Source organism: Loxodonta africana, chromosome 4 (assembly GCF_030014295.1).
Source record: "Loxodonta africana isolate mLoxAfr1 chromosome 4, mLoxAfr1.hap2, whole genome shotgun sequence".
Lineage (NCBI taxonomy): Eukaryota > Metazoa > Chordata > Mammalia > Proboscidea > Elephantidae > Loxodonta > Loxodonta africana.
The window spans coordinates 103,427,804-103,455,799 of NC_087345.1; the positions used below are offsets into that span (position 1 = coordinate 103,427,804).

At 35.7% G+C, this 27,996-nt stretch overlaps 1 protein-coding gene across 4 annotated transcripts in view; it reads left to right on the top strand.

Annotated features, from left to right (window-relative positions):
* ABCD2 (ATP binding cassette subfamily D member 2) overlaps nt 1-24,025 on the top strand; it is an 88,992-nt gene extending 64,967 nt beyond the window's left edge. For all 4 annotated transcript variants that reach the window (XM_023555334.2, XM_064284390.1, XM_003405379.4 and 1 more), the window contains 4 exons: nt 2,738-2,883; nt 9,318-9,402; nt 15,053-15,178; nt 23,635-24,025. In XM_023555334.2, the coding sequence (XP_023411102.1) occupies nt 2,738-2,883; nt 9,318-9,402; nt 15,053-15,178; nt 23,635-23,854 (577 nt within the window). In that variant the 3' untranslated portion in view covers nt 23,855-24,025. The remainder of the gene's footprint in view (nt 1-2,737; nt 2,884-9,317; nt 9,403-15,052; nt 15,179-23,634) is intronic.
* Nucleotides 24,026-27,996: the final 3,971 nt, after the last annotated feature.

Genomic DNA, 27,996 nt, shown 5'->3' on the forward strand with positions numbered 1-27,996 from the left:
CTGCTGTCAAGTCAATTCTGACTCATACTAACCCTATAGGACAGAGTAGAACTGCCCCATAGGGGTTCCAGGGAGTAGGTGGTGGATTCCAACTGCTGATCTTTTGGTTAGCAGCCAATACTTAACCAATGAGCCACCACGATTCCTGTTCCATAAAGATTACAGCCTCGGAAACCCTATGGAACAGTTCTGCAGGGTCATTATGAGTCAGAATTGACTCAACAGCAGTGGGTTTGATTTTGGTTTGATTCCTTATAGTAACTTGTTTTCCAAATCCAATACCACGTATTGTGTTCAGTTGTCATGTCTTTTTAGTTTCCTTTAATATGGAAGAGTTCTTCATCCTTTCTTTGTTTTCCATGGCATTGATATTTTTGCAGAGTACAAGTTTTTGTTTTTGTTTTACGAAGTCCCTCAATTTGGCTTCATGTGATAGTTTCTTCATGGGATGATTCAGGTTGTGCACGTTTTGCAAGAATACACTTAAATGATGTTATATCCTTATCATAGAATATTGTAAGGATGTACCAGATGTCGATTTGTCCCATTATTAATAACAGTAACTTTGATCACATGGTTAATGTGCTGTCCCCCAGATTTCTGCACTATAAAAGTACCTTTTTCTTCTTTGCACTAAATAAATAATCTGTGAGGAGATACTCTGAAAATGTGTAAATATCCTGTTCTCTAACATCTTTTCTTTGTGGTTTTTGTGTCCATTGATGATTCTTGCCTGCATCAATTATTACTGTTGTAATTTTCCAAAGAAGTCCTGGTTCCTTTTAGAAAGGAATGATATTTAGAGACCATGATGTGAATGCCAGGTATTATTGCTTCTGGACTCTTTTTAATATCATGCATTCATACCGTTCTCTCATTTAAATTTAATATCATTCAGGTTTTTTGTTGTTTTTATTTTTTTCTTGTTTTCCCATGTTTCATATTTATATCTCTCTTCTCCCACACTGAGAACTGGCTCCTAAAAATACCAAAATATGTACTTGTATTGCCAACCGTACACTATATATAAAATAGTTTCAGAAATGCTACACATGTATCATTGCCAACAACAAACTAACAAAGTAAGATTCAAGATTTCTTTGTGGTTCTTTTGTTTTCAGACTGAAATTATGTAGCCAAAGTATTGTGTTCTTAATTACTTAGGTTATTTCTCTCTCTCTCTTCCCCCCCACCTTCTGTCTGGTTATCTGGTTAAGAGCTGCCACCACTAACCAAAAGGTCAGCAGTTCTAATCTACCAGGCACTCCTTGGAAACCCTATGGGGCAGTTCTGCTCTGTCCTATAGGGTCACTATGAGTTGGAATCGACTCAGTGGCAGCGGGTTTTTTATCTCATTGTATTATGTTATTCATTTGCTATACCATTTAGTTCATTTGTTTTTGTTTGTATTTCAGAGTCTCTTCCTTTATCCTGTTGGACTAATTTTATTTTTTAATATGTAAATACTTCAGTATGAATTTTGTAAGTAAAAACTGTACAAGAAAGGATATTTAGTTTTTTTGTCTAATGGATAGGTCCCTCCCCATCCATTCCACTTTGTTCCTTCTACATCCTGGAGGTAACCAGTTTAATTAGTTCCTAGCTTACCCTTCCTTCCTGTGTTTCCATTTGTAAATATAAGCAGATCAGTGTATATTTTCTTATTTCGTTACATTTTTACACAGAAGGTAGTATACTGTGTATCAGTGGTTCTCAACTGGGTATGATTTTGTCTCCCGCATGACATTTGGCAATATGCGGACATAGTTTTGGTTGTCACTGCTGGAGGGGGTGCTACTGGCATCTAGTGGACAGAGACCAGGGATGCTGCTAACCATCCTACAATCCACAGGATAGCCGTTGACAACAAAGAATTATTAAGCTCAGTATGTCAATAGTGCCACTGTTGGGAAATTGTGCTATACATCTATGTTTGCACTTTGCCTTTGAGCTTAACAACATGTTATGGAAACCATTCCGAATCAATTCATAGAGATTGCCTTCCTTCTTTTTTACAGCTGCATAGTGAATGTACCATAGTTTGTTCAGTCACTCTCCTGTGTATGAGCATTTAGGTTGTTTTCAATATTTTGCACTTACAAATAATGCTGCGATGGAAGCTTATATATATTTTTATAAGTATATCTTCAGGGTAAATTCCTAGAAGGGCATCAAAGGGTAAATGATATATTGTTTTTTCAAATCCCTGAATGGGTTGTACTATTTTGCATTTTCATCATTTTATGGGAGCACGTGTTTCCCCATAGGCCTGTTCGCTGAGTGAGTTAAAAGCTTTTGAATTTTTACCCATCTGATAAGAAACTCAGTATAGTTTTAATTTGCATTTCTCTTTTTATAAATGACATTTTTGTTTTGTTTGTTTACATTGCTCAGTCAAATCCCAAACTTTAGACTATTTAACCCAAATAATTTCAAATAAAGTACAAAAACAATGTGTAGCAAATACAGTGAAAGAAAGTATGCATTTCTCTGCTGAGAATGCAAAACTATTTCTTGTAGAAACATTGCCTGTGGCTGTGTCTCAATAAATTTTTACATAACACAACAGAGTGTTATCCTACAGTGCCTGAGAAAGACATACTCATCACCAGGTAACAAATATTCTAGAAATATGGTGTTTAAAGTCTTCTCTGAAGTTTTCGAACTACTAGGTTGTCACGCTGAGCAAGTGACAATAACTTTGCACGAGGATTCTTGTGTACATGTCGTTTTACAGGCCATACATGTCTCTTGGAAGTCTTCGGGATCAAGTCATTTATCCTGATTCAGTGGATGAAATGCACGATAAAGGCTATACAGACCAAGATCTAGAATGTATTCTGCACAATGTCCACCTCTATCACATAGTTCAAAGAGAAGGAGGTAAAGCCTATCATTCTTTTATTGTACCTTTAACTTCTCTTAAAAAAATAATTTGGGTAAATATTTGGGCAGTGAAAATATTCTATTATTAGAATATAAACCAGCAAGTAAAGATAGAGTTTATGTGTTTAGGTGCCCTGGTGCCGCAGTGCTTAAAGTGCTTGGCTGCTATCCAAAAGGTTGGTAGTTGGAACCTATCAGCTGCCCCATGGGAGAAATATGTGGCAGTCTGCTTCCCTAAAGATTTACAGCCTTAAAAACCCTATGGGGTAGTTCTACCCTCTATAGGGTCCTATAGGGTATTCTAAGTCTAAGACCTCTGTGATTATGTGACAAATAAATAAATGATTGAATGAATGAGGAAGATAAATATATAAATAAATAATAAAAGGTGGTATTAATACATGTGAACATAGGGCTTCAAACAAAGTGCCCTGTAAGCATAAAAGAGGAGTCCTGGTAGTGTTACGCTTAAAGCACTTGACTCCTAACCAAAAGGTGGGTGGTTTGAAGCCACCATCAACTCCATGGGAGAAAGATGTGGCAGCCTGCTTCCGTAGAGATTTACAGCCTTGGAAACCTAGTGGGGTCACTATCAGTGAGAATCAGCTTAACGGCAGTGGGTTTGTTTATGAGTTTTATTTTCCATTATTGATACTCTCTTTTCTACTTGTTTCATATTTCATACCGCACACTAGGCTTTTATCAAGTCCCCATCTCACTACAACTAACATTCGAAAAAAGGAAAGTTTATTTTTTTTCATATTTGAATGTACAATTGTCCTTTGAGGACATTGTCAACCTAGACGTATATAAGCTTTTGACAGAAATATTTATCTGTCAAGCTCACAGCTTACATTAAACATGGTAATTATTGCAGAACTTTTCTTTTTTCAGATGTATAATTTTACCAGTACATTTTTTTTCCCGTTTCCCGGGTAGCTCATAGAGAATTAGATGAAGTGCAGAAACTTCTGCATTGTGGTTTTTTTGGCATAAGACATTTTTGAAAGAGTGGCAATAATGTTTATACATTTGAGCTTTCAAAAAATAATTTATCTTCTGATAGTCACACATGCAAATAATTCGATAACTCATGCAACTTGATAGCCTAGAAAAACTACTGAAATATCAAGCTAGAATTCCAGGATTAATTTTGCATGAATTTTATGTTCTATTTCCCATGCCAATGGCATTATTGGAAGAAGCCCACATGTTCGAGATTGTGGGCTTTAGAGTCAGAGAGGACTGGAATTGTATCATAACACTACTCTTTGTATCTTCATCTATAAAATGGAGATAAATTTCTACCTTTTAAGGTTTTTGTGAAGATTGAGTAAGACTATGAAAAGCAGTTAACACCGTGGCACAAGAATTAGTGAATACACAGGAATTAGTAGCTAATGGCCTTAGTGATAGTTCTTATAGTGATACTTTTTGTGATGGTACTTGATATTTACATAGCAATTTCACATACATTATTTCACTTGATCCTTACAATAAGCAAATGAGGCAGACGAGTTATTGTATTTGTATTAATGATGTTTGTAATTTCTACTAAATACAGAAAACAGGTTGTCTTTTTGTGCCATATGGTCAGCTCCTTCCCAGTTGCAAAACACTGACAGAGTAAATGTTACATGTTTATGTTGGGTAAAGTATTTTGGGTTTGAAATCCAATAATCCAAATAGAAATTTATAACCAACTAGAAAATTCTTTTTGTGAGTCATTAAGAAGTTGTAGAACTGTTTTTAAGAATGTTTCAACCTTATATTATAATAGTAAATTGTTAGGGTTTATTGAGTCCTTACTATAAAGAATATACCATATTAATACACTTATAAATATCATCTAGTTTAATACTCAGAACAGTCCAATGATATTACTGTCCCCATTTTGCAGATGAAATGCAGAAGTTTAGTGACTTACCCAGGGTCCTACAGCAAGTGGTGTAACAGGGATTCAAAAACAGATCTGACTCGAAAGCTAGTGATCTGTGTTATGCCATGCCACTGTGCTGTGCTATCTCCTAGATTCTAGATACTGATAATAACTGCTACATATTAAAAAATCCCAAGGAAACCCATTTTACTTAATCCTTAAAACATGGAATATTTAAGTGAAGTAGAAAAGCATTTAAATCTGCAAGTGGCTAACTAACTTTGGAAGAAGCCTGCTGAAATTGTTTAGCCTGTCTAAACCCTGGTGGTGTAGTGGTTAAGTGCTACAGCTGCTAACCAAAAGGTCAGCAGTTCGAATCCAACAGGCGCTCCTTGGGAACCCTGTGGGGCAGTCTTACGCTGTTCTGTAGGGTCTCTGTGAGTCAGAATCCGCTTGATGGCAGTGGGTTAGTGCTTGGCTTGGTGAAATGCTTTGTTAGTCAAAGATGAAATTAAAAACTACATTGCCATTCCAGCAAACAGGCTACAGAACAGAAAGGAGTAAGAAAGGTTACCAAACTAAAACAATCCATGCATCTCTCAGAAGTAGGAAAATAACTCCCTTCCTAGCCAACTTACTCTCACTAAATCAGCATCAGAAGCAATATTATGACTCAGAGTTGATTTATGTGTTCTGTGATCATGCAGCATTGCCCACTAAAAACCTTTGGGTTTAGTATTAAAAAGGACATGATTTATTAAAATATAATATTGTAAAGTTTCCTTTGACCAAATAATCTTCTCTTGTGTCTTGTTCTCAGTGGACAAGAAAAAAAAAATTTAAGCCAAGAATATTTCTTCACTATTTAGCAATCTGAACCTGTTTTTAAAATCCTTGCGTATACTTTGTAAATGCCACAAAATTCAGCCGCAGAGAAAATTTTATTTCAACAGTTTACCTAGAAGCAAAAACATTAAAGCAGATGGCATTTTGAGTTTTTCTGCAAATAAAATATTATAAGGATATGTCTTTATATAGATAGAAAATTCCTGGAAGTTTGCCCAGAAATAATAACAGTGGTCTCCTCTGGGGAATGGGATTGGAGATGTTAATGGGAACTAAGGGGAGTTTTCTTTTCACTCGATTTTTTTGTATAGCTCATTGGTGTGTTGTATTACTTTCACTGTATTTCTTATTTAATTTTTGGAATAGGTAACACTTTCACTTAATTTATAAATAGAAACTATTTTTTTAATTCTGAAAAAAAAAGTTTCCTTACTGTTTTTATTTCCTCCTATCCAGTTATAGACTACCCCTCAATAATAACCACTGTTTTTAGTTATTGTTTTCCTTTTAGATTTTTTTTTGTGCAATGTATTTTGTAATGATAATTTTTAAAGAAGATGATGAGAAGCATACATTTTATGTTTAATAATTAGCATGTATTATTCTATCAAGAGGCACACACTTTTGCTCTGGACTTTCGGTTGTCAGAAGAAAAAAATCACACTTTCCATCTGACCAGCAAAAGAATCAAATAATTTGTTAATTTGACTTTTCAGATATCCAGTGCACATGAACCATGAAGACCCTATTTCCTATTTTCTTTCCCTTTAACCAAGTTTATTTAAAAGTTTTAATCATGGTGAAAATTTAGCTGAGGAGAAAAGAAGAGGGCAGAGAGCCTGGACTTGTCCCAAGTGGGGCGCTATGTGCAAAATACTTAAAATTTGGAAATGCTGCCCTAAGTGCCTGTCATGTTTTGGAAGTCATTTTCCTCTTTAAAAATCAGGCTTTGCCCAAGTCTTCAGACAGGGATTGGACTGGACAATAGGATAGAAAATGATACTGGTGAAGAATGAGCTTCTTGGATCAAATAGACACATGAGACTATGTGGGGATCTCCTGTCTGGAGGGAAGATGAGAGAGCAGAGGGCTTCAGAAGCTGGCCGAATGGACACGAAAATAGAGAGTGGAGGGAAGGACTGTTCTGTCTCTTTAGGGGGAGAGCAACTAGGAGTTCTGTCTCTTTGGGGAGAGAGCAACTAGGAGTATATAGCAAGGTGTATATAAATTTTTGTATGATAGTCTGACTTGTAAGCTTTCACTTAAAGCACAGTAAAAATTAAAATTAAAAAAAAAAAGAAAATCAGGCTTTGCTTCGTCTCCTATTTTCCCACCTCACAAAAATATTTGGTATGGCCTTCTTTCTAATTGGTCCTATGGTTTTGCTTTTACATAAACTTTTTTTTTCCTAATTACAAAAGATCTACTTGTCATAAAAACTTTCAAACATTATAAAAACATGTAACGTATAAAGTAAGAGTCTGATAATTCCACCCCGTGTGTGTGTTTATTTATAGAAATGCAATCGTAATACACATACAGTTCTGCAACTTGGTTTTTCATGTAAAAATTTCTTGGCCACATTTTCATGTTGGTGTATATAGATCCAACCCATTTTTTAAAATAGAAGCCTTGCTTTTTGAATAAATATCCAGCAAAAAGTCAGTAGTTAGGTTGTTATAGGAGATGACATAGATAAATTATAAAAGCATCAGATAGGCCTAGGTGTAAATCCCAGCTGTATAAACTTAAACATGTCAGTCACTCCATGTATTTCAGTTTACTTACTGGTAAAATGCAAGTAATAGTGTCTGCCTCATAAGGCTGTGAAATATATAATGAAAAAACACAGGTAAAGAGCCAAGCACACCTGGGAGCCATTTAGAGTTAGTTCGGGTCTTATGTAGTCCTTGCAGTTGACCTGTGTAAATTTGTTGGGGTTTTTCTCCCACCTACCTACTTTTTTTTGTACCTACCCTTTGGAGACAGCTGAAAAAAAGTTATTCTCATTACACTGATCCTACAAGTCTGACATTTTGCCATACTTGATTTATCTCTTCTGTTTCTAAAGTATTTTAAAGCAAATCCCAGACATTTTCCCAGTGTCAGTGTTTAGAATTCTTGTTGTTGTTGTTAGGTGCCGTTGAGTTGGTTCTGACTCATAGCAACCCTATGCACAACAGAACGAAACACTGCCCTGTCCTGAGCCATCCTTAAAATCGTTGTTATGCTTGGGCTCATTGTTGCAGCCGCTGTGTCAGTCTACCTCCTTGAGGGTCTTCCCCTTTTCTGCTGACCCTGTACTCTGCCAAGCATGATGTCTTTCTCCAGGGACTGATCCCTCCTGACAACATGCCCAAAGTATGTAAGACGCAGTCTCGCCATCCTTGCTTCTAAGGAGCATTCTGGCTGTACTTCTTCCAAGACAGATTTGTTTGTTCTTTTGGCAGTCCATGGCATACTCAATATTCTTCGCCAACACCACAGTTAAAGGCTTCAATTCTTCTTCGGTCTTCCTTATTCATTGTCCAGCTTTCACATGCATATAATGGGATTGAAAATACCATGGCTTGGGTCAGGCGCACCTTAGTCTTCAAGATGACATCTTTGCTCTTCAATACCTTAAAGAGGTCCTTTGCAGCAGATTTACCCAATGCAGTGCATCTTTTGATTTCTTGACTGCTGCTTCCATGGCTGTTGATTGTGGATCCAAGTAAAATGAAATCCTTGACGACCTCAGTCTTTTCTCCATTTATCATGATGTTGCTGATTGGTCCAGTTGTGAGGATTTTTGTTTTCTTTATGTTGAGGTGCAATCCATACTGAAGGCTGTGGTCTTTGATCTTCGTTAGTAAGTACTTCAAATCCTCTTGACTTTCAGCAAGCAAGGTTGTGTCATCTGCATAATGCAGGTTGTTAATGAGTCTCCAATCCTGATGCCCTGTTCTTCTTCATATAGTCCAGTTTCTCGGATTATTTGCTCAGCATACAGATTGAATAGGTACGGTGAAAGAATACAACCCTGACGCATACCTTTCCTGACTTTAAACCAATCAGTATCCCCTTGTTCTGTCTGAACAAATGCCTCTTGATCTATGTAAAGGTTCCTCATGAGCACAATTAAGTGTTCTGAAATTCCCATTCTTCTCAGTGTTATCCATAATTTATTATGATCCACAAAGTTGAATGCCTTTGCATAGTCAATAAAACACAGGTAAACATCTTCTGGTATTCACTGCTTTCAGCCAGGATCCATCTGACATCAGCAATGATAAACCTGGTTCCACATCCTCTTCTGAAGTTTTAGAATTCTTAGATAATGATTTGTCAGCATAAGGAATTATTACCATTAAGAGAATATCAAACCTAAAACCAAAATACTTATACACAAAGCTCTCCAGTTTATCCAAGCGTATGTTTTCTAAAATACCAGGTTCTTTGTGTTACTGGAGCTCTGGTGGTGCAGTGGTTAAGAGCTATGGCTGCTAACCAAAATGTCGGCAGTTCAAATCCACCAGCCACTCCTTGGAAACCCTGTGCGGCCATTCTACTTGTCCTATATGGTCTCTATGAGTTAGAATCAACTCAGTGGCAATGGGTTTGGTTTTTTGTTTTGTTTTGTGTTAGTAATTTAAATTTGTCAGGAGCCACTTGTCAAAGGTAGAAACAGTAATATTTAAATGATTTATTTTTTGACATTTTTAAGGATGGGATGCTGTTATGGACTGGAAAGATGTCCTGTCAGGAGGGGAAAAGCAAAGAATGGGCATGGCTCGCATGTTTTATCATAAGTAAGTATGCTCTACTCAGGTAACTACTATTTTATTGTTGGAAACAAAAAACCTTTCGATGAGATTGTAATGTCCCCATCTTTAGTTAAAAAATATCTTACTGAAAAACTAATGCATAGAATTTACACTTTCAAATTTCTTAAGTTATCTTTTTCATGTGACAGAAATCTCCAAATGTTTTATTTTTTTCTATTTCTTTTATGTTGAATAACATTAGATAATATTAAAAAAAAATAGAGAAGGCTAAATGAATTTTTTATGTATTGCTGATTTGAAAATGTGAAGAATACATAACCAGTACTATACTAGCATGAACATAGTAAGTGGGCATTCAGTAACACTTCTAAATTAAATCATTAAATTCAAACTAAATTAACTTTTCAACCACTCAGTCAGTAGCCTTTTACACTAGTGTTCTCCCTCTTGAAAAATGAGAGGCACAATCCAATGGGACAAGGAACCAGCCAGCATAAGTCTTAATGAACTCAGAAAAATCAATATGCAGGAAATAACTTCTCTTGATAAAGTTTTTCTCTTCTCTTTACTATTAGCTTTGTAGCATTTTGAATTTAAGGATACAAAACACAAGACACTAGAAGGAAATATTAAAGCCATTGTGATTTATTTCTTCTCTTATTTGTCTTAATGCTTTTCTAAAAAAGTAATCTCTTACTTTATTATTATTATTTTTCATCTTAGGCCCCTTAATCTCAACGAGAACCAGAGTTGTGTGCAGAGCAAGAGGTTATGAGGAACTATGTTGCTCACTTTTAGTATTTACATCTTGGGCAAAAAGGATCAATAGTTACGCACATGATACATGAATGGGCCAAAGCTGTGGCAGATGCCACACTCTCCAGTGAGCTGCAGTGAAAGTATTAACAATTTAAAAAGCTGATAAAGAAAAAAAAGAGTAAACCTTATTGAATATTTAGCATTTAGTTGATCCACACTTGGCAAATAATTGGCTATCAATTTTTTTAAACAACTCGTATTATGGAAAAAAAAAAAAGAAAACTTCATCGAAGTAGAGAAGATAATAAAATGAACCCCATGTTCCCATCAGACAGATTCAGCAAGTCTGATATTTTCCCACACTTGATTTATCCTTTTTTTTAATTTCTGAAGTATTTTTAAATATTTTAAAGCATCCCAGACATTATGACATTTTATCCCTAAATACTCTGGTACTCATCGTTGAAATATTAGTGCACTTTCTTACATAACTAACCATAATTGTACCTAATAAAATTAATGATAATGCTTTAAAGTCATGTAATATGTGGTTCGTATTCAGAGTTTCCCTGGTTGTCTCAAAAATATCGTAGCTGATTTGTTCAAATCGAGATCTAAACAAGTTTTACATATTGCATTTAGTTGCTTAATCTTTTAATTCTTTTTATCTAAAGAGCTTCTCCCCGTCCTACTCTCATTCCTGCTTTTTATGCCATTGGCTTGTTTAAAAAAACAACTCACTTGCCCTATAGAATGTTGCTCGTTCTAAATTTGTCTGCTTTCTCATGGAGTCCTTTACCTTATTCCTCAATCTCCCATAAACCTGTTGCAGTGCGATTAATTACTTTTGTGTGTGGCCCTTTCTAGCCCTGGTCTTGTAACTCCTACCCAGATGACTGTGTGTTAGGGTAATTGTGGCCTATCAAGGGGACTGGTCAGTTTTACCTTAAAAGAGAGCCAATTTCTGGCAGAGAGGGAGAGGCCGCCACCACCAAAGAGGGAGAGACCTGCAGGAGACAGTGCAGTGGGCTTCCCATGGAGCGAGAAAGCTGAGTCCCTTTGGGCAGAGACTGAGGGCCAGGGAGAAGTCCATGCCTGACCCACGAATTTGGGACTTGCCAGCCTCCACAACCGTGTGAGCTATTTCCTTTATATAATTCGTGAACTCTGTGAGACGTTGCCGCAAATTAGGGATCCCAAAGACAGGAGGGAGAGTACTGAGGGGAAAGGGAGTAGTTGATATTAGAGATGATGGAGTGGTATACAGCAGCTTGGAAAAGTTAGACGTTTGTGACATCTTTAACCTCCTCTTCCTAGGAAGCAGCTTTGTGCTGATTCTTATGAAAGAAATTATTTGTTTACTTGTAAACTGGAAATTAGAGCTAAAAGCTTGATTAGATTTAGGTTCAGCTTTTTTGATAAGAATATAACATATAATATTTATCATTACAAAATTATTATTTAAATAATTTTACTAAAATATGTTCACTTTGTAAATGTAAATAAGTACAAAGAAGAAAACATTTTCTTATCTCATTACTTATGTACGGTAACTTTTAAAATTTTGGTATCATTTCTTCCCAGGCTTGTTGGTATACCAAAGTTAGTTGTTATCTTAATTTTTTATTTTAGCTATTTCCACAAAATACATTGTAATTTATATCCCTCTTTTTACATCTGTACTATTATGTGCGTTTTCTATATTATAGGTTTTTTTTTATTATTATTATTGAAGTAAAATTTATGTACCAAATGCACACATTTTCAGTACACAAGTCAGTAACTTTTGATAAATGTGTATACTCCATGTAACTGATGCCCCAATCTAGGGAGAATGTTTCTGTCACCCCAGAAAATTTCCTGATACCCTTTCCATTCACGTCCCAACATAGGCAAATTTTGTTCTGATTTTTATCACCGTTGATTAGTTTTTCCTTTTTTTAATGACTGCACATAAATGGAATTATATAGCATGTATTATTTTTTGTCTAGCTGGGATTTTTTAATCAGAAAATTATTAGTTGTGTTAACAACTTGTTGTTTATAATAATGTGCCTGGTTAGTTGAAGAGTATGGTGAACAAAAAAAACGAATCAAATTGTGTTAACTCATTAGTGAACTGTATTTTGGAATGCCCCTTTCTCAGATGTTGTTATCAGATTCAAGAGTAAACTTTACAGCTTGACATTTATGACCACCTGTTACCCACTATAATCTGTAAACATTCAGTAATATGATCCGCAGCATAGTTGGTGAAATACAGTATGGTGGAATATAAAACGTGACCATAAATTTCTCACTGTGTCATTGTGTTAATAAAATAAACTTTGTAGTAAAGAATAAGAAGCATTAATAAAAGATGACAACTCAAAAAAGATTCCATGTACCTGGAACTTAAAATGGTTATTTATATATCTAAAATATTTTGGATATAAAATGAAACCGAGTTAAGATGATGTCATAAGAAAGTAGATCTTTATAAATGATTGGAAAGAAAATTTAGTGAACCACAGAAAAATCAGTGAAGATGAGCAGGTAGTTGGAAAACAGAATCTATTGAGAAAAGATAAAAGGAATTAGAAATATTAAATCTAGTAAAAGAAATGTATAATAATGAGAAGCTGCCTTCTGTTATCCTCAAAGGATTAAATTTAACAGAAAGATTTGAACTGTAATATGAAAGACTTGAGGTAGCTAAAATGGAGAACTTTGGTGGAGAGTATTAAATATCACAATTGGATATTCTTTTTGAGAGGTTTGTAATTTTAATATTTAAAGAGTGATTGGAAAATTCCTGCCTTAACGGGGATGGATTAGGTTTTTCAGAGCCCACTCTACTAGTGATATACCAAAAGAGAAAGGAAATTGGAGAAACAGTATTATCAAATGTTTTGTTTAGTTATCAGTTTCAGATTCCAGTTATTGCTTAATATATTTAAATACCACCCCCCCACCCCGCCCTCCACACGCACACACTCCCCAGTCCTGCCAAGGAAACAAAAGTGTGTGATCTGTCTTACATCTACTAGTCTAGGGGTTGCTATGACAACAGAGTATAAGATGTATTTTTTCTAATTCTGAAACAACATCTCTGTTCAGTTTAGCTCAAAGCAATCTGAAAAATAAGACAAAATACAGTATTGGTTATTGGAAAGAACGATACACAAAAAGAAAATTTTACCTTAAACCTCTCTGTATTATACTTTCTTATTTTTGTTCTCTTTTTCACTTGAAAATAAATCATCTGTAAAACCATAACCAAGTCTGAGGTGAAGAAATAATGCTTAATATTTAAACCAGAACAAGCAACCAAAAACCAGCCAGCAAAACTATGTCCCCTGATGTGGTTAAGGGGATCATGCGGTACTCCTTTAGTTCTTTGGATAAAGAGCAGATACTAGAGTCAAATGGGTGTTAAAATTGCTTTTAACTCCTATAATTATCAGCCTTGACTACCCACCCTAGGGAAACCCTGGTGGCATAGTGGTTAAGAGCTACGGCTGCTAACCAAAAGGCTGGCAGTTCGAATCTACCAGGCGCTCCTTGGAAACTCCATCAGGCATTTCTACTCTGTCCTGTAGGGTCGGTATGAGTTGGAATTGATTCTGCGGCAACGGTTTGATGGTGTTTTGGTACCCTCCCTAGATTAGGTAACAGGATCCCATTAATAAGTAAACCCACCTTGGGAAAACAACTTATAGTGCTAAGTAATTATTTATGCCAAATGAGAAATTACTGATTTAATCTTTTTTCATTGCATTGTCATTCATTTTTAAAAATCAGAATATCTTCATGGAGGAAATTATCATGGCAAATATATGATACTGATCTTTAACCTTGAGATAAATACTACATGACAGTGCAGGAGTTGACTTCTGATCTCAATAGCAAAGCTAAATTGGGTTGTTGTTGTTTTGTACCTTCCAGTGGATTTTTGACTCATAGCAATCCCATGTGGCAGAGTAGAACTTCCCCATAGGGTTTTCTAGGCTGTGATCTTAACAGAAAAAGATCACCAGGCCTTTCTCCCACAGAGCTGCTGTGTAGGTTCAAATAGCCAACCTTCCCTTTAGTAGCCGAATGCTTAGGTTGCTGAGGACCAAAAATATACCTAAGACCCAAACAGGCTTGGTTGAAGAAAGGTAAAGGAACAAAAAAAAAAAAAAAAAAAAGGTAAAGCAGGACAGTAAGATGAAAGGAAGAAGGGATAACGAAAAAGGAAATAGGGGCAAGTGATAGGGCGTCTCTGATAATAGACAATTTCCAGAGTAAAAAAAAAAAAGCTAAAGAAAAATTTGTTGAGTACAGTCAGGTAAATATTCACCCGTTTTTTCTAAGAATTTGATTCTGAAGCATGGTCTCAATGTTATAAGGTTAAATGCTTACTCTAAATTTGTGAGATCAGGCACACTCTCACAGTCTTGTAGCAATGGAATTCCATTAGTAGTACTTAGAAACTCACTTTGTTAATAAAGCAATCTTGTCATTAAATCTTTGCTAACAGGGCTGCGGCCTGTTTGATAATTAGCAACTGTAATGTATTTTTCATGAAATTAGTCAGAACCTTGTCACCAAGAATGAACCTGCCTTCTACAGAAAAATGCACTCAGTGACCTGTCCCATCTTTCCTATGTCTCGTATTTATGATTCATTCATCTACATAACAATAAAGTTTATTTTGCTGTGAGTAGATATCAGAAAATCTATTCAGGGAATTTAAGTGTAAGAAGTATGTGTTACTTTTTTCCAAAACAGCGAATGATCAATTATTTTTTTGCTTTATGACTTATCACCTATAATAATGACATACTCTGTTTTGCTCTTTTAAAGTTGTTAACATTGCAACTCACTTTGTCCAAAGAAAAATACATCAAACAGCAAAATCATTAATTTATCTGTGCTTATTTTTCTAAAGACCAAAATATGCATTGCTGGATGAATGTACCAGTGCTGTCAGCATTGATGTTGAAGGAAAGATATTTCAGGCTGCGAAAGGAGCTGGAATTTCCTTGCTATCTATAACACACAGGCCTTCTCTTTGGTAAGTATTTCCAATGCTAACTTTTTTGGGAGAGCTAATCCTCCCTTATGTTTCTTAAAGAACAGCTTTGCTAAACTTTCCACTGTAGAGAATAAGATATCTCACTTGTTTCCTACCTGTATTTCTCTTAAGCTACACAAAAGTAAGCTAGATAACCAAACCAGATAGCAAAATGGTAATGTATTATTTGAAAATTCTTCACTTTCCATTAATTCTGAAAATAAGTAGAAAAATTCAGTGATTTTTTTTTTTAGCCAAAAATATTCATAATAACAATTCCATAGCCTCTACTAGGAAAGAATATATTTATATATTTTTACATCATTCTTTTAGTCCTTTCTTTAAAATCTAAGAAAAAATATACTATAACTTCTTATTCCCCCGAATGATTAAGTTTGAAAAAGCATGGGAAAAAAATTTTTGTTTTTAGGAAAAATGAACCAAAATATAAATAACCTGTAAATCTAATGGGATTTCCTGTTTTTAAAAAATGACGATGGTATTTTTACCAGTTCTATACTTTCCGCATTGATTCCTCATCAAAATAATAGTTGCTAATGCAGATTTTCCCCGTGAGCCTATCAGTCTGTCATACTGTGGTAGCTTGCGTGTTGTTGTGGTACCCATTGCGGTCAAGTTGATTCTGACTAATAGCGACCCTATAGGACAGAGTAGAACTGCCCCATAGGGTTTCCAGGGAGTGGCTGGTGGATTCGAACTGCCAGCCTTTTGGTTAGCAGACGAGTTCTTAACCACTGTGCCACCAGGGCTCCGTTGTGACATTGAAAGCTGTATTACTGGTATTTCAGATGCCAGCAGGGTTGCCAATGGTGAACAGGTTTAAGCGGAACTTCTAGACTAAGACAGGACCTGGCAGTCTACTTCTGAAAAAATTGGCCAGTGAAAGCCTTGTTAATAGCAGTGGAACATTGTCTGATATAGTGCCGGAAGATGAGCACCTCAGATCGGAAGGCACTCAAGATATGACTGGGGAAGAGCTGCCTCCTCAAAGTACAGTTGACCTTCATGATGTGAATGGAGTCAAGCTTTCAGGATCTTTATTTGCTGATGTAGGATGACTTAAAATGAGAAGAAAGAGCTGTAAACATCCATTAATAATCAGCATGTGGCATGTATGAAGTATGAATCTAGGAAAATTGCAAGTCATCAAAAATGAAATGGAATGCATAAACATCAATATCCTAGGCATTCATGAACTGAAATGGACTGTTATTGGCCATTTTGAATCAGACAATCATATGGTCTACTATGCCGGGAATGACAAATTGAAGAGGAATGGTGTTGCATTCACAGTCAAAAAGAACATTTCAGGATCCATCCTGAAGTACAACATTGTCAGTGATAGGGTAATATCCATATGCCAACAAGAAAGTACAGTTAATAAGACTGTTATTCACATTTACACATCTGCCACTAATGCAAAAGTTGAGGAAATTTTTACCAACTTCTGCAGTCTGAAGTTGATCAAACATGCAGTCAAGATGCATTGATAATTACTGGTGATTGGAATATAAAAGTTGGAAACAAAGATCTGTAGTTGGAAAATACAGCCGGAGATCACATGGTAGAATTTTGTAAGACCAGTGATTCATTCAATGCAAATACCTTTTTTTAACAGCATAAACGGACCTCATCAGATGGAAAACACAGGAATCAAATTGATTACAACTGTGGAAAGAGACAAAGAGACAATGGAAACGTTCAATATCATCAGTCAGAACAAGGCCAGGGGCTAACTGCAGAACAGACCATCAATTGCTCATATGCAAGTTCAAGTTGAAGCTGAAGAAAATTAAAACAAGTCTATGAGAAACAAAATACAACTTTGAGTATATCCCACCTGAATTTGGAAACCATCTCAAGAATATATTTGACACATTGAACACTAATGACCGAAGACCAAACGAGTTGTGGAACAACACTGTACATGAAGAAATGAAGAGATCATTAAAAAGACAGGAAAGAAAGAAAAGATCAAAATGGATGTCAGAAGAGACTTGGAAACTTGCTCTTGAATGTAGAATAGCTAAAGTAAATGTAAGAAATGATGAAGTAAGAGAGCTGAATGGGAGATTTCAGAGGGTGGCTTGAGAAGACAAAGTGAAGCATTGTAATGAAATGTGCAAAGACCTGAAATTAGAAAACCAAAAGGGAGGAACACACTTGACATTTGTCAAGCTAAAAGAACTGAAGAAAAAACTTTAAGCCTCAAGTTGCAGTTTTGATGGATTTTATGGACAAAATATTGAATGACACAGGAAACATCAAAAGAGGATGAAAGGAATACAGAGTCACTGTATCAAAAAGAATTGGCCAATGTTCAACCATTTCAGGTAAGTAGCATATGATCAAGAACCGAAGGTAATGAAGGAAGAAGTCCAACCTGCACTGAAGGCATCTGCAAAAAACAAGGCTCCAGGAACTGACAGAATACCAATTGAGATGTTTCAACAAATGGATGCAGTGCTGGAAGTGCTCACTTGCCTATGTCTAGAAATATGGAAAACAGCTACTTACCAGTCGACTGGAAGAGATCCAGATTTCTGCCCATTCTAAAGAAAGGTGATCCAGCAGAATGCGGAAAGTATTGAACAATATCATTAATGTGATGTGCATGTAAAAATTTGCTGAAGATGATTAAAAAACAGTTGTAGTACATTGACAGGGAACTGCCAGAAATTCAAACCAGATTCGAAAGAGGCTGTGGAATGACGGATATCATTGCTGATATCAGATAGATCTTGGCTAAAAGCAGAGAATATGAGAAAGATGTTTACCTGTGTTTTCTTGACTATGCAAAGGCATTTGACTGTGTGGATCATAAAAAATTATGGATAACATTGTGAAGAATGGGAATTCCAGAACACTTCATTATGCTCATGAGGAACTTGACATAGACCAAGAGGCAGATATTCAAACAGAACAAGGGAATACTGCGTGGTTTAAAATCAGGAAAGGTGTGCATCAGGATTGTATCTTTTTACCACATTTATTCAGTCTATATGCTGAGCAAATAATCCAAGAAGCTGGATTATATGAAGAAGAACACAACATCACGACTGGAGCAAGACTCATTAACAACCTGTGATATGCAGATGACACAACCTTGCTCACTAAAAGTGAAAAGGACTTGAAGCACTTACTCATGAAGATCAAGGACTGCAGCCTTTAGTATGGATTGCACCTCAACATAAAACAAAAAACCTCACAACTGGACCAATAAGCAACATCATGATAAAAGGAGAAAATATTGAAGTTGTCAAGGATTTCAACACCCAGGGAAGCAACAGTCAAGAAATCAAATGATGCTTTGCATTTGGCACATTTGCTGTAAAAGACCTCTTTAAAGTGTTAAAAAGCAAAGATGTCACTTTGAGGACTAAGATACGCCTGAACCAAGCCATTATATTTTCAATTGCCTCATGTGCATGCAAAAGCTAGACTATGAATAAAGAAGACCGAAGAAGAATTGATGCTTTTGAATTAAGGTGTTGGCAAAGAAAGTTCAATATATCATGGACTGCCATAAGAATGAAGAAGTCTGTCTTGGAAGAAGTACAGCCAGAGCGCTCCTTGGAAATGAGAATGTCAAGACTTTGTCTCACATACTTTGGGCATGTTATCAGGAGGGACCAGTCCCTGGAGTGGGACATCATACTTGATAAGGTAGACGGTCGGCATAAGGGGGGAGGGCCCTCGACGAGGTAGATTGACACAGTGGCTGCAACAATGGGCTCAAACATAGCAAGGATTGTAGGAGTGACACAGGACTGGGTAATGTTTTGTCCTGTTGTACATATGGTCGCTATGAGTGGGAACCAACTTGACAGCACCTAACAACAACAATGCAGATTTAGCACCTATTGTTTTCCAGGCTTATCTTATTTAAGCCTCACAAGAACCTTATGAAGTATAACGAAACCAAACCTGTTGCCATGGAGTCAATTCTGACTCATAGTGACCCTGTAGGACAGAGTAGAACTGCCCCAGAGGGTTTCCAAGAAGTGGCTGGTGGATTTGAACTGCTGACCTTATTAGCTGGCAGCTGAGCTCTTAACCACTGCACCACCAGGGCTCCAGAAACCTCTGTGTCCTCTGAGGCTCGAACTCAGGACCTTCAGGTAATGAGACCGATGCACTGCCTACTGCGCTAAGAAGGTACCTGTGCTATGAAGTATAGGTAGTCTAATTTTCCCCATTTTAGAGTTTTTAACTAGGAGGAAACTGAGAACTAGAACATTTAGAAAAGTAATTTCCCATGATCACATACTCTATACTATAGTATAATGCTCTATTTATTATAAGGAACTCATAGTGTATCTAATGAATAAACCCTAAAAAATACTTTTTCATTCACGTTGCCTTCTACTTTCTCTACTTTTTACATTCTATTTTGTCAACAAAATCTTGTTTTCTTTTGACACCTTCATAAATACAGTTGGCTCTAGTTGCTTTGGACTCCTATTTCCCAAGGAGTCTGGCAAGACTCCTCTCTCTCTAGTTACAGCATTCTGTGTCAGGTGACTGGTCAGATTCTATGCCCAAGCTCTCATCATGTATATAACTTTAAACTTAGGCTAAGTAGCATGCTTTATTTGAGTTGAATTTTGAAGCCCTTTTAGACATTATACCTGTAAAAAAAAATGTAGAGAACGCTTATAAATGTAGGTAAACTGAACACTCAGTTCAGATCAGTCTTACATTGTTCAAAGCTTTTTGGTTTTTCTGCTTGAATTCTGCTTCCAGTGAGAGGATAATAATATATTCTCATAGTCCATTCCAACATTCAGATTTTTCAGAATTTTGTTTCCTCAGAGAGTTGACCTGGAAAATAAACATTTTATGAAGTGACCTCTGTGGTTTGTCTGTCTGTTGTTAAGAATTATATGGCCTCCAGAGCAATAGGACCCTCATTTGCTAAACTCTTCAGAGGCAATCTGGACCTAGTCCAGGATGAGTTAGGTCCATGTCAATGAATCTGATTCCTCTGATTCTTCCCTGGAAAAGACCAGCAGGACCTGAATCTTTGAGACAATTATGATATATTTGCCTATAAATCCTCTGAACCAGGGATGACATGGAACCAGGCCAGAAGAACTCTTGAAGTCTTCCTGGTGTGGACCTGTAATTTTCAGACATGCTTCCTAATTGGTCACATGTTGAGTGATAGAAAATGGAGTAATCTCTTAGTCCTGATATTTATCTGACTTTTCTCAATGGACTTATTATGCTATCCTGCCATTCAGTTCCTCACTCAAGTAGCCTAAAGAGGCATTTGAAGCATATTCAGCCATTGTTTTCTCAATTGAGGGAACAATTTTTTTAAGCAAATAACAAAACCTGTAGTTTTATCTCTTGAAACAAGAAAAACACATGTTTTAATTATAGCTACCCACAGTACATCTCTCCATAAAACTAAAAATCAAGTTATTTCTGCTTTTCAATAGTTTAACGATTTTAGATTGTAGAAATCTGTCATCTCTGATTATCTTTCCTCCCTAGATGAAATTCTTTTTTTCCCTGAAAAAAATTCAGAAGTAGAAAGAGATGTGTTTTTCCCTGTAATAGCAAACGGGTAATGATTGATTACAAAGAGTAAAATCAATACCAGTGCCTGAAGAGGCCAAAATTTTTGAAGCTTTTTAAATTATTTGACTTCTGTATAGAATTATAGCTTTATAATTCCCATTTTCCTGTGCTCTATCCTGTTTGTGAAGGAAGTATACAGATTATTTCCAATAAGCCTCAGTTAAAATAGCAGTTTCTTTTACATTCCTCTGACTAAAATAAACCCTGTGATATTATTTTAGCTCATAAAATAGAACGTGCCTTTGAATCTTAGGGCGTGAACACCTACAGTTTCTTCCTCCCTAATGTTGTAGGACCAGAGTAATGAGCCAGATCTTCATTATAAACTGAGAATGGAACTCGCCCAAGATCTCAGCTACCGCATTTAAAATTGCTCCTAGTTGTAGATCCCAGGCTAGGAACGCCCAAGAAGAGTTGAAATGAAATAAAACAAAATGAAATTTTTTGCCATTATTTCCCTTTCATATTGTATAACCATCCTTCTTTTGCTTATTTTGATAGTATTTTATTTAACTCTCATATTTTTATAGTATTTTTACTTTTTTTTTTTCTTGACATAGAAATGCATTATTTTTAATTTAGTTTTGGTAAGGTGCCGCCTCTGGGGAGGTCAGTTATTTTGAAAAGCTGAAGAACCTAAAACACAGTTAGTGTGCTGTTGATAACTGCACTACTAAAGGAGGTGGTGGGCAAATCCCACCTTTATCACTAACTGCATGGCAAAGATCACCATAAATTTAATTCCCACCTGGAAGTGACCCAGGCTTCACCTTCCCACATCTCCATTCCTCATTGCCAGCCACTTCTGTGGCACTTCTTCTCTTACCCCAACCATCCAGAGTTAGGTCAGAATTCACCCCCAGCCACCCTAAGCCGGGTCCAAACATCCCTGGCCACCTGGGGCCAAGTCATTGAATACTAGCTGTAGGATCAGGAGTCTGCAGAACTCCCTGTACTTCAGACTAGCCAGCCCTGCTAGGGCTAGGTCACAAGCCAGAAGGATTCTATCCTTCTTCATCAACTGCCCATGCAGCCTTTCTCTGTCACCCAGCCACCCAGAACTGGGTCATCATGAATTAGGACTCTGTCCTTATGACTGCCTGGACAGCCTTCCTCTGAATTAGTCACTCCAAACTAAGCCAGTCTCATTGCCCCTGTGGGTTCATTAATTCTCTATAATGGCTCTTCAGGGACACTATTACCTATGCTTAGAGTTACATATTTATTATAACCAGAAAGAATACAAGCAAAGAAATGCATCAGGCAAGGTCAGAGAGAGTTCTCAGCACAAGGCTTCCATTGTCTCCAGGGACTTGACACCTTCTCCCATACATGGATATTCTCACCACTGCAGGAAGCTCCAAAAGAGGAAGCTTCAAGGTCCAAGGTCCTATAGTCATTAGGGCTCAATGCACATGTATGACCCAGTGAATATACATAATTGACTGCATCATGCTCCCCTTCCTTCCTGAGGCCTCTTGCCAGAGTGGACCCGTGTAGGCTCTACTCATTTACACGTGTTTAAGTATTGCCTGGCTATTTTATAAAACAAAGGCCCATTGATTGCTGGACTATATTTTCAAGAGCTTTCTTTATCCCACAGTTGACCCCCTTGGCCTTTGGCTGTGGTTTTATTCAGTGTACTTAACATTGGGAGAATTGCTCCTTGTCTCCCCTTAATACCATCAATATCAGTATTTAAAAGTGCCACTGTTAAAACGTAACCTGAAAAATAAGAATCAGAAGATATTAGTGGTTGCCAGAGGCTAGGGGAAGAGGAGCAAGGAGTGACTGCTAATAGATATGTGGCTTCTTTTGGGGATAAAGAAAATTCTGAAATTAGTGATGATGAATGCACAACCTTATGAATATAATAAAATCTACCAAATTCCACACTTTAAAAAGATGAATTTTATGGTACGTGAATTATATCTCAATTTTAAAAATGAGGTAGAAACTGATAAAGAGATCGGCCCACTGATCACAGTAAATAACGATAGATGAGAGCTTGAAAGGGAGAGAGAAGAAAAACTATAAGGGAAAGACAGGAAAACCGAGGAAACCTAAGAACAAGAGCCAGTTCAGAATAGTAACAAAATGTAGACGGCCCAGCTATGTGGGACCAGCTCTGCCACCTTCACTCTCTCCACACATCCCCCACAAATCCCAGAGACTGGTGACCTAAGCATCCTTTTAAGAAGAGATGGATTGTCTCCCTTCTCATCAATAAAATAATTTCTGTACCTCTCTGAATTTCCTAATTAGGAATCTGGACCATGACAAAAGAGATTACATTGTAAGAAGGTATAGAAGTTTCTTTAAAAGATTTCTATCAAGTAGTCCATTAAAAAAAAAAAAAAAGTTTTAAAACTTTAATTATTGGTTAAATTTCACTTATATAGAATAATAACTCACCCCCAATGGGTAGTGTGTGAATGAATTGCTGTTATATTTCCTTGTTTTTCTCTGTATGCCCTTTTTACTTTGTTCGCTCAGCTTCTTCTCCTTATTCCCATTCTGTGTGTATGCTTTGTTATTTATTCAGGAGCATACTGGGTTATGAGAATAAATTAAATAGATGTAGCATCATGTCTTCCTTTGCAATTCATATACATTCAGGATAAGAAATAAATTTGATACAGTCAACAAGCATTTCCTAGAGATTAGATTAATGGCTTTTGAGTTTAAAAAATAATTACAAGATTTAACCTTTTGAGGGACCCTTAAAAATCAACTGTAAAATAGGCAACTTACTTAAAATTTGCCTTTAGCTGTCAATTAAAATGATAAACCCATAACTGAAATGGTTTTTCACAATTATTGCTAATATTATTTTATTTATGCAGGAAGTATCATACTCATTTATTACAGTTTGATGGTGAAGGAGGATGGCGCTTCGAACAGTTGGATACTGCTACCCGTTTAACATTGAGTGAAGAAAAACAAAAGCTAGAATCTCAGCTAGCTGGAGTTCCCAAAATGCAGCAGAGACTTAATGAACTATGTAAAATTTTGGGAGAAGACTCAGTGCTGAAAACAATAAAAAATGAAGATGAGATATCCTAATTTGTTTTGACAAATTTTACAAGTTAATTTTTAGGTAAAGCCTTTAAGAAACTCAGAGACACTCTGTTATAGTGCATGCATTGTGTTAAACTAAGTACAGAGAAAAAAAGCAGCAAGAAATGTTTTATAAAATTTTAGCTTCAAGGAACTATATGATCTGAATTTTTAGAAGAAAATAAACAAATGCATTATGTAAAGATTAGTCATTATGTCTCATACTAATTCCTACTGCAAGCCTAATTCACCTGCATAACCAGAATTTCTAAGTAAATCATGATTAATAGAAGATATTTGCCATGTGTATGTGATGTCTGAAGTTCTTAACAAACATGGGGTATATTTTGGGAAGGAAACAATTTAAGGCAGCATTTGGGTTGATACCAGGCATATAAAATTAAATTTTTGAGTAACATTTCAGTACCTTCCTGGTTGATATTAGGTTTTATAGCTAGAATTCATATTCATCATTGCTAGTGGCCAACTAAACTTCTACAAAAATAGCTAGCAGTTTGATAAATAATTTCCAAATGAAAAAAAAAATTCTTTTAATGGCTGTGGTTGAAAGAAAGAAGCATGGCTATACATGTATAAAATGCCGTATTATTTAATTTTAGACTTTGAGCATCTTAATGCAGGCATAGCATATTGATTATAATGAGACTCTTACATATTTCTTAAATTTTAAGAAGAGAATTGTCAGTAAAAAAAAAAAAAAGAGTATCCAAACAATGTTTTACCCAGCCTGTTATTTTAGCAGTATCACAACTTCTGCCCAGAAATACCCAGCTTGTTTTTGTGCCCAAAGGAAGATCCCACCACATTTTTTAAATTGCAGTGCTGTGAGAGAAAATAGGAATTTTCAAAATTGCAGTAGTAATAACGTACATTGGAATACCCACATTGGAATAGTACGTTATAATTTGCAATCCTTATTTATATCATCTCATTTTAAGCCTCATGGCAATCTTTTGGGCAGGTATTATTGATGCTAGTTTGCTTTCGAGAAAATTGGTACTGAGACTTGCCCCAGTCATACAGCTCAATTAGGAGCAGAGGCAGGAATTAAATGTAGGTTTCCTGACTTCCTGGTTCAGTGCTGTTTTTCCACTATTATCCTGTAAAGCTAACTATGCTTTCATATCAGAAAGTTAGGTGATATATTGAAAAACAAATCAGGTATTGTTGATGTTATTGTTATTTGGTTATTGTTTATAAGAAACAGAAATTAAGTGCAAAGTGGGAAGGTCATTGGTTTGTGACTAAAAATGAACCAAGGAAGTAGGCAGATTTTTCAGCAACCCTACACCGATATTCAATACTAACGTACTTCTAAGGCATCAGGAATCAGAACGGCAATTAACTGTATTGGATGAATTTAATATTTGTTAATCATAATGAGGAAGAACCTGTATAGGATATATGAAATAGTTTTTCTCTCTGCACTTTGGAGTTGGAAGTACAAAAGCCAAGCCTGACACTTTAATCTCCTGCTGTCTATACCACTGGGTATACTGGCACTGGGTTTTTGTCTATACCACCATGTTGATAGGGAAGGAAAAATTGGAAAGATCAGTTGTTGGTAGCTTGGGATTTTATTTGCATATTTAAGCACAGCCATAGCAGAGGCCAACACAGTGATTCCCAGACTTTTTCAGGGGGTAGAGTGCCCGGAAATCATCCACGATGATCATTGTAAAGCATCACGACATTTTGATGTTTTCAATTCTACCATGCTAAGGCATTTTTCATTTCAAAAAATGTAACTGTCTTATATGAACGTAAGCAATATAAACCCATAATCAGTACATGTGTCCAAGTTTTTCTGTTAGCATTAGTTAGCTACTCATTCATTTTTTCAGTTATTACTACTTCATACTTAAAAAGTGAGACAGGTAATAAAAGTTTAAGAAAAATCATGGAACCAGTATTAAACCTGAAAAAAATCCATTAATCTTAATTTCTATATTAGCAGCTATCCAGTTTATACAAGACTGCTGTAAGAGGAAAAAATCTCAGGCAAGTGAATTAACTTTTAAGGGTACACAACAAAAATGAAAAGTTCTCATTTGAAACACATGCATAATTTCATGTCATAATTTTCATAATTTAAGAGATTAAAAGTACAAGATCTGATATATTGTGTTTTGAAGCTTTTAGGTCCTTTAATGAAAAGGATGCCAAAACAAATGCTAAATCTATAATTAAGCACTTGGTATTAAAAAAAAAAAATTTTTTTTTTATATACCCTGCCAATCAGCTGTAGTGAGACTCATCATGTGTCACGTACAGGATTCAAGGATGTTTTAAATTCTGTATTACAAACTATACACACTGTAATGCAAATGTTAAAGTTCTAAGAAGAACATGTTTTCCATGAGCTTTCTTGTACCTATTTATTTTCTGATTTTTTTTCCCCAGGACCATTATTCTCTAACTTAGAGGGTAAAAAATTCTGTGATTTTCATTTGTATTTATGTACTATTCAACTGTTAGCAAAATAGTCCAATGGGTGTATCATATTTTACTATTACTATTTTATAGTTCTACTTTGTGAAAAAGATTGAGAAACTAAGTGACCATTTTTGAATATAGTGAGGAATAGATAAGGGAAAGGGAAAAAGGAAGGATATTTCCATCTCAGACTGGTTTTACCATGTTACCTATTTGCCCAAATTTTGACTATTACTTTTTTTCAAAGAAAGCTGTGAATTTATGGAACTTGATTTTTAAATGTTCATTTTTTTGTTTGTTTTGGCCAACTCAAACTTGGAAAATAAGCTGCATTCTATGAAAATGTTGCATTATATTTCTACAGCATGTAGTGTTATGCTAAGCATGAGACTAAAATAGTGTGTGTTCTTATTGAGTATCTCATTATCCGACATGTCCCATTTACAACAATAGTAAAAATCTGCTATCTATTTTGTGCGTTAACAACATACATCTAGCAGTAGTGAATACCAAGGTGCAAGGTGAGAGTAACGTTGGCTGTGTTGGTTAGGTTATGTGTCAGCTTAGCTGGGCCATGATTCTCAGTGGTTTGGCAGGTATGTAACTATGTGATCTGACAGTTATGTAATGATGTGGTCATCCTCCTTTTTGTGATCTGATGTGGTCATCCTACATTTTTGCATAACACTAATTTTTGCATAGCAACCTGGTCTTTGGAACTTAACCATGTTGATAAGTGAGGAGTAGGTGTGATGTCTAAAAATCCCTCTAGAATAATCTCAAGAAGAAAGATATATCTTGAAATTCAACCCAAATTTATACTTGTTTACAGTGGGAATTGGTTTCACTTGTTAGTAATTTGGTTTTTGTGTCAAATTTTGGCCTGCTAGTAAAGGTATTATTTATTTATTTATTTATTGGTAAAGGTATTATTGAAGATAGTTTTTTATTTAGGCTTTTGTTCCAAGTGTAATTTCATATTTGGCAGTAGGCTTAGCCTATTACAGTCAGTTTGAAAATAGTTTTTTATTCTTTTATACTGAAAAAATCTGTTACACATTGGAAACAAAATCCAGAAAATGGTACACCCTTCTGAGATGTGCAGAAAATGGTTAAGTTTATTAAATCTTTGATTATAGCAGGTGCTTTTGATAAAAATTAATTTATGGGTGAAAATTATTCTCATTTAAAAGTGTAAATTACTTTCACATAATCCAGGATATTTAAAGTCTGCTGATATACATTTAAGTATATCGCATATGTTTTGGGGTTGTACATTCTAATGTTTGCCACACAAGAACCTTCAGGTATATGTGTAAAATATTTTTATTAAAAATAAATCACTTTTTCATTGTTGGTGCCTTTCATGATTCCCAAATACAAAGTGCTTTGCAGTTTTTATTGTGAAACTTTCAAAAACAATTATCTATTTCTTATAAACTGGATTGTGTTAATGAAAGTGAATGAGAAAAAAAAAAAAGGACCTTAATGGTAAAATATCACAATGTAGCTAAATTTAGAATGTGGCTTTGTGTTTGGGTTTTGTGTAAATGTGTTACAGTATGTTCTCCATCCAATATGCAGTTTCTTGAGCTTAGTATTCCTTGTGAATTCCTTAATCATCATGAAAAATTCTTGATTAATCAAAGGAATTTCTGATTATTACAATGGTGGAAAATGCTCTACTACTA